Here is a 17,808-nt window from a genome sequence, read left to right as displayed (position 1 = left end):
CAGTTCTGGGAGGTATTAGGAGAAGCATAGAGTCTAGATCACGTGAAGTAATTATCCTCCTCTACTCCTCCTTGGTCAGACCTCACCTGGATACTGTGTCCAGTTCTGGGAGGTATTAGGAGAAGCATAGAGTCTAGATCACGTGAAGTCATTATCCCCCTCTACTCCTCCTTGGTCAGACCTCATCTGGATACTGTGTCCAGTTCTGGGAGGTATTAGGAGAAGCATAGAGTCTAGATCACGTGAAGTCATTATCCTTCTTTACTCCTCCTTGGTCAGACCTCATCTGGATACTGTGTCCAGTTCTGGGAGGTATTAGGAGAAGCATAGAGTCTAGATCACGTGAAGTAATTATCCCCTCTACTCCTCCTTGGTCAGACCTCATCTGGATACCGTGTCCAGTTCTGGGAGGTATTAACAGAAGCATCGAGTCTAGATCACGTGAAGTCATTATCCCCTCTACTCCTCCTTGGTCAGATCTCATCTGGATACTGTGTCCAGTTCTGGGAGGTATTAGGAGAAGCATAGAGTCTAGATCACGTGAAGTCATTATCCCCTCTACTCCTCCTTGGTCAGACCTCCTCTGGATACTGTGTCCAGTTCTGGGAGGTATTAGGAGAAGCATCGAGTCTAGATCATGTGAAGTAATTATCCCCTCTACTCCTCCTTGGTCAGACCTCATCTGGATACTGTGTCCAGTTCTGGGAGGTATTAGGAGAAGCATAGAGTCTAGATCACGTGAAGTTATTATCCTCCTCTACTCCTCCTTGGTCAGACCTCACCTGGATACCGTGTCCAGTTCTGGGAGGTATTAGGAGAAGCATAGAGTCTAGATCACGTGAAGTCATTATCCCCTCTACTCCTCCTTGGTCAGACCTCATCTGGATACTGTGCCCAGTTCTGGGAGGTATTAGGAGAAGCATAGAGTCTAGATCACGTGAAGTCATTATCCCCTCTATTCCTCCTTGGTCAGACCTCATCTGGATACAGTGTCCAGTTCTGGGAGGTATTAGGAGAAGCATAGAGTCTAGATCACGTGAAGTTATTATCCTCCTCTACTCCTCCTTGGTCAGACCTCACCTGGATACCGTGTCCAGTTCTGGGAGGTATTAGGAGAAGCATAGAGTCTAGATCACGTGAAGTCATTATCCCCTCTACTCCTCCTTGGTCAGACCTCATCTGGATACTGTGCCCAGTTCTGGGAGGTATTAGGAGAAGCATAGAGTCTAGATCACGTGAAGTCATTATCCCCTCTATTCCTCCTTGGTCAGATCTCATCTGGATACTGTGTCCAGTTCTGGGAGGTATTAGGAGAAGCATAGAGTCTAGATCACGTGAAGTAATTATCCCCCTCTACTCCTCCTTGGTTAGACCTCATCTGGATACTGTGTCCAGTTCTGGGAGGTATTAGGAGAAGCATAGAGTCTAGATCACGTGAAATAATTATCCCCCTCTACTCCTCCTTGGTCAGACCTCATCTGGATACTGTGTCCAGTTCTGGGAGGTATTAGGAGAAGCATAGAGTCTAGATCACGTGAAGTCATTATCCCCTCTACTCCTCTTTGGTCAGACCTCATCTGGATACTGTGTCCAGTTCTGGGAGGTATTAGGAGAAGCATAGAGTCTAGATCATGTGAAGTCATTATCCCCTCTACTCCTCTTTGGTCAGACCTCATCTGGATACTGTGTCCAGTTCTGGGAGGTATTAGGAGAAGCATACAGTCTAGATCACGTGAAGTCATTATCGGTCTTTACTCCTCTTTGGTCAGACCTCATCTGGATACTGTGTCCAGTTCTGGGCGCCACATTTTAAAAAAGACATCGACAAACTGGAGCAAGTTCAGAGAAGAGCGACCAGAATGGTGACTGGTCTGCAAACCATGTCCTACGAGGAACGGTTAGAGGATCTGGGAATGTTTAGCTGCAAAAGAGAAGACTGTGAGGAGACTTAATAGCTGTCTACAAATATCTGAAGGGCTGTCACATTGTAGAGGGATCAGCTTTAATCTCATTTGCACATGGAAACACAAGAAGCAATGGGATGAAACTGAAAGGGAGAAGATACAGATTAGATATTGATCACCCTCACTGTCAAAGTTTTCTAATGAATGGAGCAGGCGGCAACGAGAGGTGGTGAGTTCTCATTCAATGGACGTCTTCAAACAGAGGCTGGACAGACATGTCTGACATGGTTTAGTGACTCCTGCATTGAGCCGGGGGTTGGATACTAGGACCCTGGAGGTCTCTTCCAACTCTAACATTCTACTATTCTAGGATTCTATGTATCTCTGCATACAGGGAGCTCCCCCTAGTGGTGGCTGCAGGGAGAATCTTATCATGTATCTCTGTATACAGGGAGCTCCCCCTAGTGGAGGCTGCAGACAGGATCTTATCATGTATCTCTGTATACAGGGAACTCCCCCTAGTGGTGGCTGCAGACAGAATCTTATCATGTATCTCTGTATACAGAGAGCTCCACCTAGTGGTGGCTGCAGACAGAATCTTATCATGTATCTCTGTATACAGGGAGCTCCCCCTAGTGGTGGCTGCAGACCGGATCTTATCATGTATCTCTGTATACAGGGAGCTCCCCTAGTGGTGGCTGCAGACAGGATCTTATCATGTATCTCTGTAGACAGGGAGCTCCACCTAGTGGTGTTGTCGGGCAGTAACATATTAATACATATCAGTTCCAAATTACATTTTTTTGGATTTAACATTTTAAGTTGCTGATAACATGTTGGCGCAGACTTCTATTTTCTGCCGGTATGAGGCAATATTATTATTTCAAATATCTCACATCCCTGGTATATTATTTGGTCAATCCAGATAGTTCTCACACGTTCCCCTAAGAGGGCTTGTTCACAAATCTGGAAAAATGATATTCTGTATTTGGCAAAAAGAAGAAAATCAATAGGAGACATTTAACCCCTGGCGGTCCTCAAATGGATGTTTTATGTGTGTGTCACTAGATACAACGTATTTCTGCTGAATTCCATTACTTGTCGGCTTGGATGTAGTGTTGGGGCATATTAATCAGTATAACCGTAGTCTGCCACCCACACGCTCCGGTTTTCTTCTTGGTTGTCCTCGCCCCGGTTGTTTTCTCCTCACCCCGGATGTCCTCGCCCCGGTTCTTTTCTCCTCGGTTGTCCTCGCCCCGGTTCTTTTCTCCTTGGTTGTCCTCGCCCCAGTTCTTTTCTCTTCGGTTCTGTTCTCCTCGGTTGTCCTCGCCCCGGTTCTTTTCTCCTCGGTTGTCCTCGCCCCCGTTCTTTTCTCCTCGGTTGTCCTTGCCCCGGTTCTTTTCTCCTCGGTTGTCCTCGCCCCAGTTCTTTTCTCTTCGGTTCTGTTCTCCTCGGTTGTCCTCGCCCCGGTTCTTTTCTCCTCGGTTGTCCTCGCCCCGGTTCTTTTCTCTTCGGTTCTTTTTTCCTCGGTTGTCCTCGCCCCGGTTCTTTTCTCTTCGGTTCTTTCGCTTCGGTTCTTTTCTCCTCGGTTGTCCTTGCCCCGGTTCTTTTCTCTTCAGTTCTTTTCGTCTCGGTTGTCCTCACCCCGGTACTTTTCTCCTTGGTTGTCCTCGCCCCGGTACTTTTCTCCTTGGTTGTCCTTGCCCCGGTTCTTTTATCCTTGGTTGTCCTTGCCCCGGTTCTTTTATCCTTGGTTGTCCTCGCCCCGGTTCTTTTCTCCTTGGTTGTCCATGCCCCGGTTCTTTTCTCTTTGGTTCTTTTCTCCTCCTCGGTTCTTTTTTCCTCGGTTGTCCTCGCCCCGGTTTTTTTCTCCTCACCCCAGATGTCCTCGCCCCGGTTCTTTTCTCCTCGGTTGTCCTCGCCCCGGTTCTTTTCTCTTTGGTTCTTTTCTCCTCCTCGGTTCTTTTTTCCTCCGTTGTCCTCGCCCCGGTTCTTTTCTCTTTGGTTCTTTTCTCCTCCTCGATTCTTTTTTCCTCGGTTGTCCTCGCCCCGGTTCTTTTCTCTTTTGTTCTTTTCTCCTCCTTGGTTCTTTTTTCCTCCATTGTCCTCGCCCCGGTTCTTTTCTCCTCCTCGATTCTTTTTTCCTCGGTTGTCCTCGCCACAGTTCTTTTCTCCTCGGTTGTCCTCACCTCGGTTCTTTTCTCCTCGGTTCTTTTTTCCTTGGTTGTCCTCGCCCCGGTTCTTTTCTCCTTGGCTGTCCTCGCCCCGGTTCTTTTCTCCTTGGCTGTCCTCGCCCCGGTTCTTTTCTCTTTGGTTCTTTTCTCCTCCTCGGTTCTTTTCTCCTTGGTTGTCCTCACCTCGGTTCTTTTCTCCTCGGTTCTTTTTTCCTTGGTTGTCCTCGCCCCGGTTCTTTTCTCCTCGGTTGTCCTCGCCTCGGTTCTTTTCTCTTTGGTTCTTTTCTCCTCCTTGGTTCTTTTCTCCTCGGTTGTCCTCGCCCCGGTTCTTTTCTCTTTGGTTCTTTTCTCCTCCTCGGTTCTTTTTTCCTCCGTTGTCCTCGCCCCGGTTCTTTTCTCTTTGGTTCTTTTCTCCTCCTCGGTTCTTTTCTCCTCGGTTGTCCTCGCCCCGGTTCTTTTCTCTTTGGTTCTTTTCTCCTCCTCGATTCTTTTTTCCTCGGTTGTCCTCGCCACAGTTCTTTTCTCTTCGGTTCTTTTCTCCTCGGTTGTCCTCACCTCGGTTCTTTTCTCCTCGGTTCTTTTTTCCTTGGTTGTCCTCGCCCCGGTTCTTTTCTCCTTGGCTGTCCTCGCCCCGGTTCTTTTCTCTTTGGTTCTTTTCTCCTTGGTTGTCCTCACCTCGGTTCTTTTCTCCTCGGTTCTTTTTTCCTTGGTTGTCCTCGCCCCGGTTCTTTTCTCCTTGGCTGTCCTCGTCCCGGTTCTTTTCTCCTCCTCAGTTCTTTTCTCTTTGGTTCTTTTCTCCTCCTCAGTTTTTTTCTCCTTGGTTGTCCTCGCCCAGGTTCTTTTCTCCTCCTCGGTTCTTTTCTCCTCCTCGGTTGTCCTCGCCAGGAACAGTTCTTTTGAAGTTCACCAGGTATCTTTGTCCCGCCACACTTTATTAGTCTGAAAATAATCTTTCCTTTCCTCCTGGTCCAGTTCAGCCCCACAGACGCTGTCATCCTTCTCCATTGTGTTATTGCAGCCTTATTTTAGATCTCTGTGGATTGTAAGGAGAGTGACCATACTGGACACAGAGAACACAAAAAGAAATACTCTGAGCAGATCCTGATTACGATTTACTTCTCCACAGCAACGTTATAACATTATACTTACAGGATACACAGGTAAAACCCGCTAATCAGGTAAAACCTCAACCAACAGGTTTCGCCTCTTTGGGCTTTCTCAGGGTCCATGGCTTTTCTCTAAAATAAAGCGGTTATAAGGTGCTTGGGAAGAATGATTGCAGCTGGACGCTGACCTCTTCTGAACCAAAGGACCCTCCATAGAAGCAGATTGGAGACCTGTTCCCGAGGACGAGGGGTGAGAACAACCGGGGAGTGAACACACAGAGTCTGGTGATACTTCTTCATACGCCCCATATTGGATTCATGCCGATGTATTCTGTGCTTCCTCAGGGGCCCATTTTCAGTTTTTCTTTTTATTCTCTACAAATATTAATGTCATTTTGTGGATAAACAGAAATACATCTGAAATTAAAGGTTTCATAGATTGTGACACAACACGTCGTCTATGTGACAGTCGTCAGCTGGGAGAAAAAAAATCGCAAAAGTGTGTATGATGCACCTAACGGGAAACTGTCACCTGCTGCTGCCCAAACCCTGGACAGCAGGACTCGGATCCTGGTGCACGATGGCCGAGGACTATGGGGAGAGATGTGACTAATCCGGTGCCACCCTCGGCCGTCCTCTCCCACTACAGGTGATTAACAGGAATGTACATAGGGAGCGACCTGTCAATCACCCGGAGGGGGCTGGGAGGAGCCGGACTAGTCACAAGAAAAACTGATGACACTTTGATGAGAATCCGATCAAACTGCTGACGGATCTGAGACTGTTTTTTGCGCATGTTAAACATCCCTGAGGTGTGAACATGGCCTTAGAAAACCTGATAGATGTGACCTGTAGGAGGCGTCTTGTGGTCGCCGTGTATCGGGGTCTTGTATGACCGGCGGATTCCTATTTATCGCCTCTGTCGCAGGCGGATGCGTTACTGCAGATAAGAAGCGAGATCTCCGCCATGAAGATTTACCATGGAATTAACTCACAATTCGATATCAAGAAGCAGAAGGACCACGTGTCTGAACAGTCGCCAATACTCCGCTGTCCGCACACAAACCACAGAGACAAGAAGCCAGTCTATGGCTCTCGTAGGTAATACGGAGGTTGGGGTCCGGCTGCTGAACACCCCCCCGAGACATGAATGAACCAAACCAGACCCTAGTGAAGTCCGCAGGAGAGCAAGAAGTCTCTGTGAGCCGAGCAATGATGGCCGAGCGCACAATAATAAAGATCTGCTTATATTTGGCTGTCGTGGGGGACTATACATCCCAGCATGCCCCGTCCAGGCCTGATCGCGGCCAGTCCCTGCGATAACGGACCTTTGCTCTCACCTGCATTAGTCGGCAGCACCCGGATGCTGTCGAATTCCAGCATGGTGTACGTGGAGTCCAGGGTCTCGGAGTAATCTGGTAATTCCATGTCCATAATTCCGTCACAAAGCTTCATTATTGGGATCTGTCAACAGGAGCAGGTCACAGGCGCCCGCGGCCCGGCTGCCAATCACCCGCGTCGCCCCCTCCTCACCCGAGCAAAGTTACAGAAAATCAATGCTCAGAACTGCGGTGACAGGAGGCGGCGCAGCAGCCGGAGTCACATGTCAATCACAGGGAGATAAGCCTTCACCAATCACTGTCACTCACCTGCACCGGGACATTTACTGACGGATCACGTCACCATCGTCACCATCGTCAGACGGAGCCGGGAGACTCGCTGAGGGCACCAAACTCCTCCGCGTCTCACAGCTGACGCTCTGTTACAGTGTGCCAGCGCAGACAATCCAGCAGCAACAACCTCTCTCCAGTCCTGATGCTTTTGTTACAATGTATCAGTCTGGAGTCCACTGCACAGAGATTGTCTAGGCTGGATACAACTGTAACAAACCCTCAGCTGTGGGGTTTTCAGCCGCCATCATCGGAGCCAGAAAAGATTTAGAAAATGTTGAGTTTATTAAAAGCTGCAGAACATCTCACTCACTGCTCTGTGATGTTAGAAGCAAGCTACTGCTCTCTGTTATCATCCACGGAATGTAACAAGGTTCACGGCTACAGGACACACTGTGACGTTACAGAGGCCCCCCCCCCCTCCGAGCCGGTGAGCGAAGGGTTAAAGCCTTTGTCCGGATTTTCCTCCGATTATCAGCCCTCAAATATAATCGGAGAAATTGTGTAATAAGATTGCGCCTCGTAGCGAGTCTTCATCAGATAAGGAGGAGCGAGATACCGCGGCCTCGGACTCTGCCCTGCGCGGGCGATCGCCAGGTCACATGACCACTATGCCGCACTACCAAGTGTTCTATGGCCCAGCTGTGGACTCGTTACAATGTATCAGTGCGGATGGCACAGCACAGCATGGGCTAGTCTGGAGACAACTGTAACAAATCCTCAGCTCAGTGACAGGACTAAGGATGCAAGCTCTGATTGGCGCCATTCACTGACAGCAAGCAGAGATCATTAAAATAGTGAGGGCCACAGAAGTAGGAAGTCAGAGCTCCTCTGCGCCTCTCGGGACTTTCTGGCTCCTCTGCGCCTCTCGGGACTTTCTGGCTCCTCTGCGCCTCTCGGGACTTCTGGCTCCTCTGCGCCTCTCGGGACTTCTGGCTCCTCTGCGCCTCTCGGGACTTCTGGCTCCTCTGCGCCTCTCGGGACTTTCTGGCTCCTCTGCGCCTCTCGGGACTTCTGGCTCCTCTGCGCCTCTCGGGACTTCTGGCTCCTCTGCGCCTCTCGGGACTTCTGGCTCCTCTGCGCCTCTCGGGACTTCTGGCTCCTCTGCGCCTCTCGGGACTTCTGGCTCCTCTGCGCCTCTCGGGACTTTCTGGCTCCTCTGCGCCTCTCGGGACTTTCTGGCTCCTCTGCGCCTCTCGGGACTTTCTGGCTCCTCTGCGCCTCTCGGGACTTTCTGGCTCCTCTGCGCCGCTCGGGACTTCTGGCTCCTCTGCGCCGCTCGGGACTTCTGGCTCCTCTGCGCCGCTCCGGACTTCTGGCTCCTCTGCGCCGCTCGGGACTTCTGGCTCCTCTGCGCCTCTCGGGACTTCTGGCTCCTCTGCGCCGCTCGGGACTTCTGGCTCCTCTGCGCCGCTCCGGACTTCTGGCTTAGTTCAGCTCATGGGTTTTCCACTATTTAGTCTTGTACTCCAGTCACATCCAGAGCTGCAATCACCTGTGAGCAGAGCACTAATCGCAGGCGGGAGCCTCGTATCTGTGTGCCGCCATTACCCCAGCAGCACATTGGCTGCGACCTTCAGGCGCTGGCGCCGGCCCAGAACCTCCTTCCAATGTCTTGGAAGAGTCATCTTCCTCAGCGCAGATCCAGATGACAGATTCTCTGGGGACTCCAGCGCTCATCCCATAGAGCGCTGCAGGAGGAGCTGTGAGAGTGCGCCATATACCGGACAGTGAGGAGAGCGGCGCCGGGCGAGACATCAGCGGTCCTGCCCAATATACAGCACAGACTACACCGTTATACAGACACACAGTAACTAATACTGCTGTCTGACTGCATCCTTAATCTCAAGAATTCACATCCTGATTGGTGGAAGGATTTAGGAATTACAGCTTTGTAATATGAAGCTGCCTCTTATTAAAGGGACCTGAAATAATTAGACAATTATTTCAAAAGCTCTTTAATGGGCTTCATGGGCTTTTCCCTCTTTAATCCATCATCAATTGAGCAGGTAAAAGGTCTGGAGCTGATTCCAGGTGTGGCATTTGCATGTCAGAGCTGTTGCTGTGAACCCACAACATGCGGTCAGAGGAGCTCTCAATGGAAGAGAAACTGACCATCATAAGGCTGAAAAAAAGTAGTTCACCAGAGACAGCAGAAATGTTAGGCGAGGCCAAATCCACAGTTTGTACATTGTGTAAAAACACAGCGCCCTGGTGAGCTGGGAACTCAAAAAGAGCTGGATGTCCATGGAAGACAACAGTGGTGGATGAGCGCAGAATCGTTCCCATGATGAAGAAAAACCCTTTCAAAACATACTGGTTAAAGACAAAAGGCCGAAACAGCCACAAACAATCGAGAACTGAAGTCACCGCTGTAAAGGCAACAAATCCCTCACATCGGAGGAGACCAGCGATGGTGACGGCCATGACCTCCAGACTTCAGACCATCATTGCTGCACAGCCTCACACCGGAAGAGACCAGCAATGGTGATGGCCATGGCCTCCAGACTTCAGGCCATCATTGCTGCAAAGCCTCACACCGGAGGAGACCAGCGATGGTGATGGCCATGACCTCCAGACTTCAGGCCGTCATTGCTGCACAGCCTCACACTGGAAGAGACCAGCGATGGTGATGGCCATGACCTCCAGACTTCAGGCCGTCATTGCTGCACAGCCTCACACTGGAGGAGACCAGCGATGGTGACGGCCATGGCCTCCAGACTTCTGGCCATCATTGCTACAAAGTCTCACACCGGAGGAGACCAGCGATGGTGACGGCCATGGCCTCCAGACTTCAGGCCATCATTGCTGCAAAGCCTCACACCGGAGGAGACCAGCGATGGTGATGTCAATGCCCTACAGACTTCAGGCCATCATTGCTGCACAGCCTCACACCGGAAGAGACCAGCGATGGTGAAGGCCATGACCTCCAGACTTCAGGCCATCATTGCTGCACAGCCTCACACCGGAGGAGACCAGCGATGGTGATATCCATGGCCTCCAGACTTCAGGCCATCATTGCTACAAAGTCTCACACCGGAGGAGACCAGTGATGGTGACGTCCATGGCCTCCAGACCTCAGGCCATCATTGCTGCACAGCCTCACACCGGAAGAGACCAGCGATGGTGATATCCATGGCCTCCAGACTTCAGGCCATCATTGCTACAAAGTCTCACACCGGAGGAGACAAGCGATGGTGATGTCAATGCCCTCCAGACTTCAGGCCGTCATTGCTGCAAAGCCTCACACAGGAGGAGACCAGCGATGGTGACAGCCATGGCCTCCAGACTTCAGGCCGTCATTGCTGTAAAGCCTCACACCAGAGGAGACCAGCGATGGTGACGTCTATGGTCTCCAGATTTCAGGCCATCATTGCTACAAAGCCTCACACCAGAGGAGACCAGCGATGGTAACGTCTATGGTCTCCAGATTTCAGGCCATCATTGCTACAAAGTCTCACACCGGAGGAGACCAGCGATGGTGACGTCTATGGTCTCCAGATTTCAGGCCATCATTGCTACAAAGCCTCACACCGGAGGAGACCAGCGATGGTGACGTCCATGGCCTCCAGACTTCAGGCCGTCATTGCTACAAAGTCTCACACCGGAGGAGACCAGTGATGGTGATGTCCATGGCCTCCAGACTTCAGGCCATCATTGCTACAAAGTCTCACACCGGAGGAGACCAGTGATGGTGACGTCCATGGCCTCCAGACCTCAGGCCATCATTGCTGCACAGCCTCACACCGGAAGAGACTAGCGATGGTGATGGCCATGACCTCCAGACTTCAGGCCATCATTGCTACAAAGCCTCACACCGGAGGAGACTAGCGATGGTGATATCCATGGCCTCCAGACTTCAGGCCATCATTGCTGCAAAGCCTCACACCGGAAGAGACCAGCGATGGTGATGGCCATGACCTCCAGACTTCAGGCCATCATTGCTGCGCAGCCTCACACCGGAGGAGACCAGAGATGGTGAAGGCCATGGCCTCCAGACTTCAGGCCATCATTGCTGGAAAGCCTCACACCGGAGGAGACCAGAGATGGTGAAGGCCATGGCCTCCAGACTTCAGGCCGTCATTGCTGCAAAGGATTCTTTACAAAGGGTTAAACATGAACATTTTATTTATGGGAAAGTGAATTTGTCCAATTACTTCTGAGCCCCTGAAATGAGGAGACTTTATAGAAAAATGTACAGCCAGGAAGGATTGCAATCTTTCGGATCAGATCCTTGGTATCACAGCAGCACCTGATCCACAGCTGGGGCCCTGATGGTGTAAACAGGCAGAAGACGGAGCAGCGGGAGGAGCAGCGATCTGCGTCATCTGCGGTCTACGCGGAGCACTTACTGCACTTTTATTAGACTGGACCTGTCACAGCCATCGCTGCTGCCTTGTAAATCACACAAGAAACTCGGCTGAACCCACCAGCAGACGGCAGCACGTCACTACACAGGCTGCAGGGGGACCACAAGGCTCAGCACAGGCTGCAGGGGGACCACAAAGCTCAGCACAGGCTGCAGGGGGACCACAAAGCTCAGCACAGGCTGCAGGGGGACCACAAGGCTCAGCACAGGGGGACCGTATGGCTCAGCACAGGCAGCAGGGACCACAAGGCTCAGCACAGGGGGACCACAAGGCTCAGCACAGGCTGCAGGGGGACCACAAGGCTCAGCACAGGGGGACCACAAGGCTCAGCACAGGCTTCAGGGGGACCACAAGGCTCAGCACAGACTGCAGGGGGACCACAAGGCTCAGCACAGGCTGCATGGGGACCACAAGGCTCAGCACAGGCTGCAGGGGGACCACAAGGCTCAGCACAGGGGGACCACAAGGCTCAGTACAGGCTGCAGGGGGACCACAAGGCTCAGCACAGGCTGCACGGGGCCCACAAGGCTCAGCAGAGGCTGCAGGGGGACCACAAGGCTCAGCAGTGGCTGCAGGGGGACCACAAGGCTCAGCAGTGGCTGCAGGGGGACCACAAGGCACAGCAGAGGCTGCAGGGGGAACACAATGCTCAGCACAGGGGGACCACAAGAGGCTCAGCACAGGCTGCAGGGGGACCACAAGGCTCAGCACAAGCTGCAGGGGGACCACAAGGCTCAGCACAGGCAGCAGGGGGACCACAAGGCTCAGCAGAGGCTGCAGGGGGACCACAAGGCTCAGCAGAGACTACAGGGGGACCACAAGGCTCAGCACAGGGGGACCACAAGGCTCAGCACAGGCTGCAGGGGGACCACAAGGCTAAATGTGGCACCCCAGGGGTCTGGTCTCCACAGTAATAGCAGTGTTATGTCTGAGAGCAGGTGGGAGGTCCTTTGGTCAGGGATCCTATGCATGCCACACCTCCTGCCCAGTCCTGGGAGGGGAAGAACTTCCCCTATATAAACCTGGGGCTGAGGCAGGGTTGGAGAGAAGAAGAGTTGAGAAGAAGAGAAGCAGCTATAGGAAAGAGAGATCAGGAGCTCAGTGGGAGCAGTGCTAAAAGGAATCAGGGGCTGGCAGCTGAAGAGCTCGCCCTGATTGAAGAGTTACCACCGGACCCGGAGTCCGAGGCTGTGGGGATTAACCCAGACCCAGCAGCAGAAACCGCCCGGCAGGGGATTTCAGGTCCTCTGGCCAAGAAACCCGAAGGCACGGTCACACGTGTGGGACCAGCACCGCCGTCGTGGAGCGGAAGCCACTAGAAGGCCCCGAGTCACCGGCCATACGGGTGAGCACCACACGGTACACTCAGGGACGTGGGCTACCTTTACCCGCCTCTAGCAAGGAAGCCAGAAGAGTACAATTAGTTGGGGAGGCCTACAACTCCGCCTGGCCAAGGGGAATCCCATCTGCTCAAGGACTGACCAGGCCCCGACCGCTAGCCAGTACTCCGGGAGGGTCTATCTTTGTCACCAGTAAAGACCCTGAACTACACCGCACCGTCTCTGAGTGGTTCCTGCTACCCCCATCATCCACGTCGGCTGCCCTGAGGCCATACCCCTCCCGTTGGGGATTATACCATCTACGCTGCACTATCCTACCACCGGCCTCAGCGGTCTGCCCTGCAGCGGCAGCTCCATAGCTGCATTCAACGGGTGGCGTAGTCGTCCTACATCTACTGCTAATATACCGCCACTTAGTCTGACTCCCTGGGCACGGACCGGGTCGCCGCCACGAGACTACTACCCCCAACAGGCCCGGCTCCGGGTAGTCCCCGCGTGCGCAACGCTACACCAAGTAGGCCCAGGGGTGCGTCAACTTTTGGCGTAGTCGGCAGGATTACGTGCCCGCAACCACCGGGTACTGCGTGCCTGAAAAAGACTGTTCAAACTTACCAGTGGTGAAGATTCCCGCCATCCGTGGAGGTTTCCCGCCATCCGGCGCCATCTTCTACCTTCTTCCCGCCATCCGCGAAGTTTTCCCACCATCCGGCGCCATCTTCTGCCTTCTTCCCGCCTTCCGTGGAGTTTTCCCGCCGTTGGACGCCATCTTGAAGACGCCGCGCGGGAAGAAGAGGGGCGTGGACTCCGAAAGCGTGCGAGAACTGAAGCCCCGCCTCACGTCCAAACGTCGCGTAAGGTCCTGGAAGGAGCCCAGCAGACGCTGACGTCACAGGAGCGCGACGGAAGGTCCTCAACCCTGACGATCCACTGCGGAGCCGCGGCCTACGGAAGAGGATCATCGCAAGGTAGGCCACGGTCCACTAGGGGGGGAGAAAGATGTCGGATACGGAGGAGAGCTTCACTGCCTCAACCCCCGCCAGCGCTACCGCTGCTGCAGTCATGCCTTTTACCATGCCCTATATCCCGGGAGCAGCTTGGCTACCCCAGTACTCAGGGGAGTCACATACCCTGAATGACTTTAGAGAAAAGCTGGATAGCCTCTTTCAGGTGTACCCCCTCACAGAGGAGCAAAAAGTGAGCATCCTGGTGGCCCAACTAACCGGGGCAGCCCAAAGGGAGGTAAAGTCCTGGCCACCTGGGAGGAGGACTGTTGCAGGGATACTAACCCGGCTGAGGGACACCTTTGATACCCGCACCTCAGCCGAGATTAAGCTTAGATTCTATGGGTGCAAGCAGCGAGCACATGAGAGTATAAGGGACTATGCACTAAACCTACAAGAGGCCCTGAGAGCCATTAAGCAGACCGACCCTGACGGCGTGGGAGACGAGGACAGGCTGTTGACCGAACAATTTATAGAGGGACTATATTGCAATGCCCACCGAACCCAGTTGCGGGCAATGGCCTTACAGGATCCTCATCTGGACTTTGCACAGTTCAAGGACAGAGCCATCCGGGTGCTCCGAGAACCGGCACCGGGTGGCGTGGTGACCCACAGGCGCCCTACTATCACTTACCACCAGGAGGCGGCGCCCTTGTCGGCAGGGCCTGTGGGGGCTGATGCGCAGGCTTTGAACAATGACCCGGCTCCAGACCTGCACCATCAGGTCCAAGAGCTAGCTAAAAGCGTTGCTGCGCTAACCCGAACTGTGCAGTCTTTACAGGTTTCCACTCCAGGGAAGATCCAGCTGGCATCCAGACCGGAGGACATCCCGTGGCGTCGACCAAGGAGGACCCCACCGGCCAGAGGAAGACCCAGCGACCGATACAACGAGGACGGACAACCCATCTGCCGCCGCTGCAATCAACCCGGACATATGGCAAGGTACTGTCCTTTAAACTGGCACAACCTGGGGTAGAGGGCCAACCCCCAGGAAAAAGATCACCAGGCCCATCGAGCTGGCGCGACAAATATGTGGGAGGACGTCCAGTCTTGCCTGTGGTACTGGATGGCATTCCTATGAGTGCCCTACTGGACACCGGGTCACAGGTCACCACCATCCCGTACGTGCTCTTCAAGCAGTACTGGAATGACTCGGATATCACCCGCTACCCTGACGACGACTTGAGTATCATCGCCAGCAATGGTCAGCCCGTGCCACAGATTGGATTTAAAGAGGTGACCATTAAAATCGGTAGAGTCGAACTGGCAGCACAGGGACTGATCATTGTAGACATTGACAAGCGCGAGAGTCACCCAAAGATAACTCTAGGAACTAATGTAATTGAAAATTGTCTTGCAGAGGTGATTTTCCTTTTACAGCAGGTTGCCAAGAACGCCAGCTCCGGCCAGCAGCGAGTGCTCCAGAAAGAGATCCGGGCACTGATGCGACGGCAACAGGTGGAACTCTCCGGTGGTGAGATTGGTAGCGTGAGAATGTGTGACCCTTTCCCTATTGCCATGCCCCCAAAAAGTGAAATGATGATTTGGTGCCGGGCAGCTATTGGTCTGAGAGGTAGAGATTACCAGGCCATGGTAGAACCAGTCTACTCAGACAGTAGGCCCACCATTTTGACAGCACGGGGGGTAGTTGATGTACGCCATGGGAGGGTACCCGTTCGCATAATAAATATCGGGAAAAGGGAAGTATACCTGCCCCGGTATGCTACGCTAGCCAAATTATATACTATCAACCAAAATTCTATACAGTCTGTGGAACCCTTGCCTCCATCTCACCCGGAGGAAGGTAACGGCTCTACGAAAATAATGGAGGATTGGTGTCAGCAACTACATTTGGGTACTGACTCCACTCCCTCCCACCAGAAACAGGGAGTCTACCGGGTGGTTCAAGAGTACGAGAGAGTGTTTAGTAAACACCCGTTAGACTTCGGGCGAGTCAAGGGGGTAGAACACCACATCCCCACGGGAGACCATCCTCCCATAAAAGAGAGGTATCGACCCGTACCCCCTGCACACTACCAACACGCCAAGGGGATGCTTAGAGACATGAAGGAGGCTGGGGTGATCAGGGATAGCTGTAGCCCCTGGGCAGCTCCACTAGTCTTGGTCAAAAAGAAAGACAACACCATGAGGATGTGTGTAGATTACCGGAAAATTAACCGTATCACACACAAAGATCCGTACCCCTTACCAAGAATAGAGGAGTCTTTGGCTGCTTTAAAATCTGCTAACTTCTTCTCCACCTTGGATCTCACTAGCGGGTACTGGCAGGTTCCTGTAGCAGAGGCGGATCGGGAGAAGACCGCATTCACCACCCCGATGGGACTTAGCGAGTTTACCTGCATGCCGTTTGGACTCTGCAACGCACCAGGAACCTTCCAGCGATTGATGGAGTGCTGTGTGGGACACCGGAACTTTGAGACGGTCCTGTTATACCTGGACGATGTCATCGTCTACTCCAAGACCTACGAGGACCACCTGAAGCACCTGGCGGAAGTGTTTGAAGCTCTGGCAAGTTACGGCCTAAAGGTGAAACCTTCCAAGTGTCACCTCCTGAAGCCAAAGTTGCAGTACCTGGGACACGTGGTGAGTGCTGACGGAGTGGCTCCCGACCCTGATAAGATCACCGCAATTAAGGAATGGCCAAGCCCCTCCAGCGTAAAGGAAGTGCGGCAGTTCCTCGGGTTGGTAGGCTACTACCGAAGGTTCATTCCCGGTTTCACCAAAAAGGCAGCTCCTATGCAGGACCTCCTGATAGGCCAGTCCAGGAAGGCCAAGAACCAGAAGCCACCCTTCAGATGGGAGAAGCTGGAAGAAGAGTCCTTCCGCCAGCTGAAGATGGCCCTCACGGGGGATGAAATCCTGGCGTACCCTGATTATAGCCAGCCCTTTATCCTCTACACCGACGCCAGTAACATCGGGCTAGGAGCCGTACTGTCCCAGATCCAGCAGGGGAAGGAACGGGTAATTGCTTACGCCAGCCGAAAACTGCGACCCACCGAAAGAAACCCTGAGAATTACAGCTCATTTAAGCTAGAGTTCCTGGCAGTGGTGTGGGCAGTCACCGAACGCTTTAAGCACTACCTTGCTGCTTCCCGGTTCACCGTGTACACGGATAACAACCCGTTGACACACCTGGACACTGCAAGACTCGGTGCCCTAGAGCAGAGATGGATGGCCCGCTTGTCCAACTACGAGTTTACAATCAAATACCGGGCAGGACGCTCCAATACCAACGCAGACGCCCTGTCCAGGATGCCAAACCTACCGGACGTAGGGGAAGATTCAGAAGAACTGGAAGAAGTTGAGCTCCCCGCGTTCCACCGTCATGGGACTATCCAGTATTCCCACCGTGTAAGAAGTAAGCAAACCGCTACGTTCAATCCCTTACCTCATTACAACTGGGTGGAGACGCAAGACAGTGACCCTGCCGTCCGTCTGGTAAAGGAGATGCTGACTCGGCCAGATGCACGCCTTGACCCAGACGCTCCGGAGGAAGCCAAGCAACTGTGGGCTGAGAAGAGTCGACTGTTCCTTTATAAGGGAAAGTTGTGCCGCAGAATGGTTAACTCCCGGACGCATGAACTAATCTGGCAAGTAGTGGTGCCAAGAAGAGACGCAGCTATGGTGATGGAGGCATACCACGACGGCGCTGGGCATTTCGGATGGAAGAAGCTGGCGTTCCTGCTGCGCGGGCGGTTCCATTGGGTAGGCATGAGAGGAACCATCGAGAGGTGGTGCAGAGACTGTGGCCCGTGCAACTTAAGAAGGAGGGACCGTGCCAGCCAGAAGACTCCCCTGCGGTCCATCATCACCAGACAGCCGTTGGAACTGGTAGCCTTGGATCATGTAAAGCTGACCCCAAGCAGAAGTGGCTACGTCTACGTGTTAACCATCGTGGATCACTACTCCCGGTTCTTGGTTGTCGTCCCCGTCAAGGACTTAACGGCTCACACAGCAGCTAGAGCCTTCCAGCAGCACTTCTGCCGTCCACATGGATACCCGGAGCAGGTGCTGACGGACCAGGGGCCTGCCTTTGAAGCGGAGGTCTTCCAGGAGTTCTGCACCCTGTATGGATGCCGGAAGATAAGAACAACACCCTATCACCCGCAAACTAATGGACTTTGTGAGAAAATGAACCAGGTGGTGATAGATCTCCTGAAAACATTGCCCCTGGAGGAACGCAGTCTGTGGCCTGAGAAGCTGCCCGACCTGGTGGACCTAT

At 53.0% G+C, this 17,808-nt stretch overlaps 1 protein-coding gene across 1 annotated transcript in view; it reads right to left on the bottom strand.

Annotated features, from left to right (window-relative positions):
* Positions 1–6,808, bottom strand: part of LOC141175914 (hepatocyte nuclear factor 4-beta-like) — a 99,984-nt gene extending 93,176 nt beyond the window's left edge. The window contains exon 1 of the mRNA XM_073659911.1: positions 6,525–6,808. Within this exon, the coding sequence (XP_073516012.1) occupies positions 6,525–6,639 (115 nt within the window). The 5' untranslated portion in view covers positions 6,640–6,808. The remainder of the gene's footprint in view (positions 1–6,524) is intronic.
* Positions 6,809–17,808: the final 11,000 nt, after the last annotated feature.

This window comes from Phyllobates terribilis, unplaced genomic scaffold (genome assembly GCF_046119375.1).
Source record: "Phyllobates terribilis strain yellow unplaced genomic scaffold, ASM4611937v1 Scaffold_14__1_contigs__length_39327217, whole genome shotgun sequence".
NCBI lineage: Eukaryota > Metazoa > Chordata > Amphibia > Anura > Dendrobatidae > Phyllobates > Phyllobates terribilis.
This window is presented reverse-complemented; position numbering and strand designations above follow the sequence as displayed.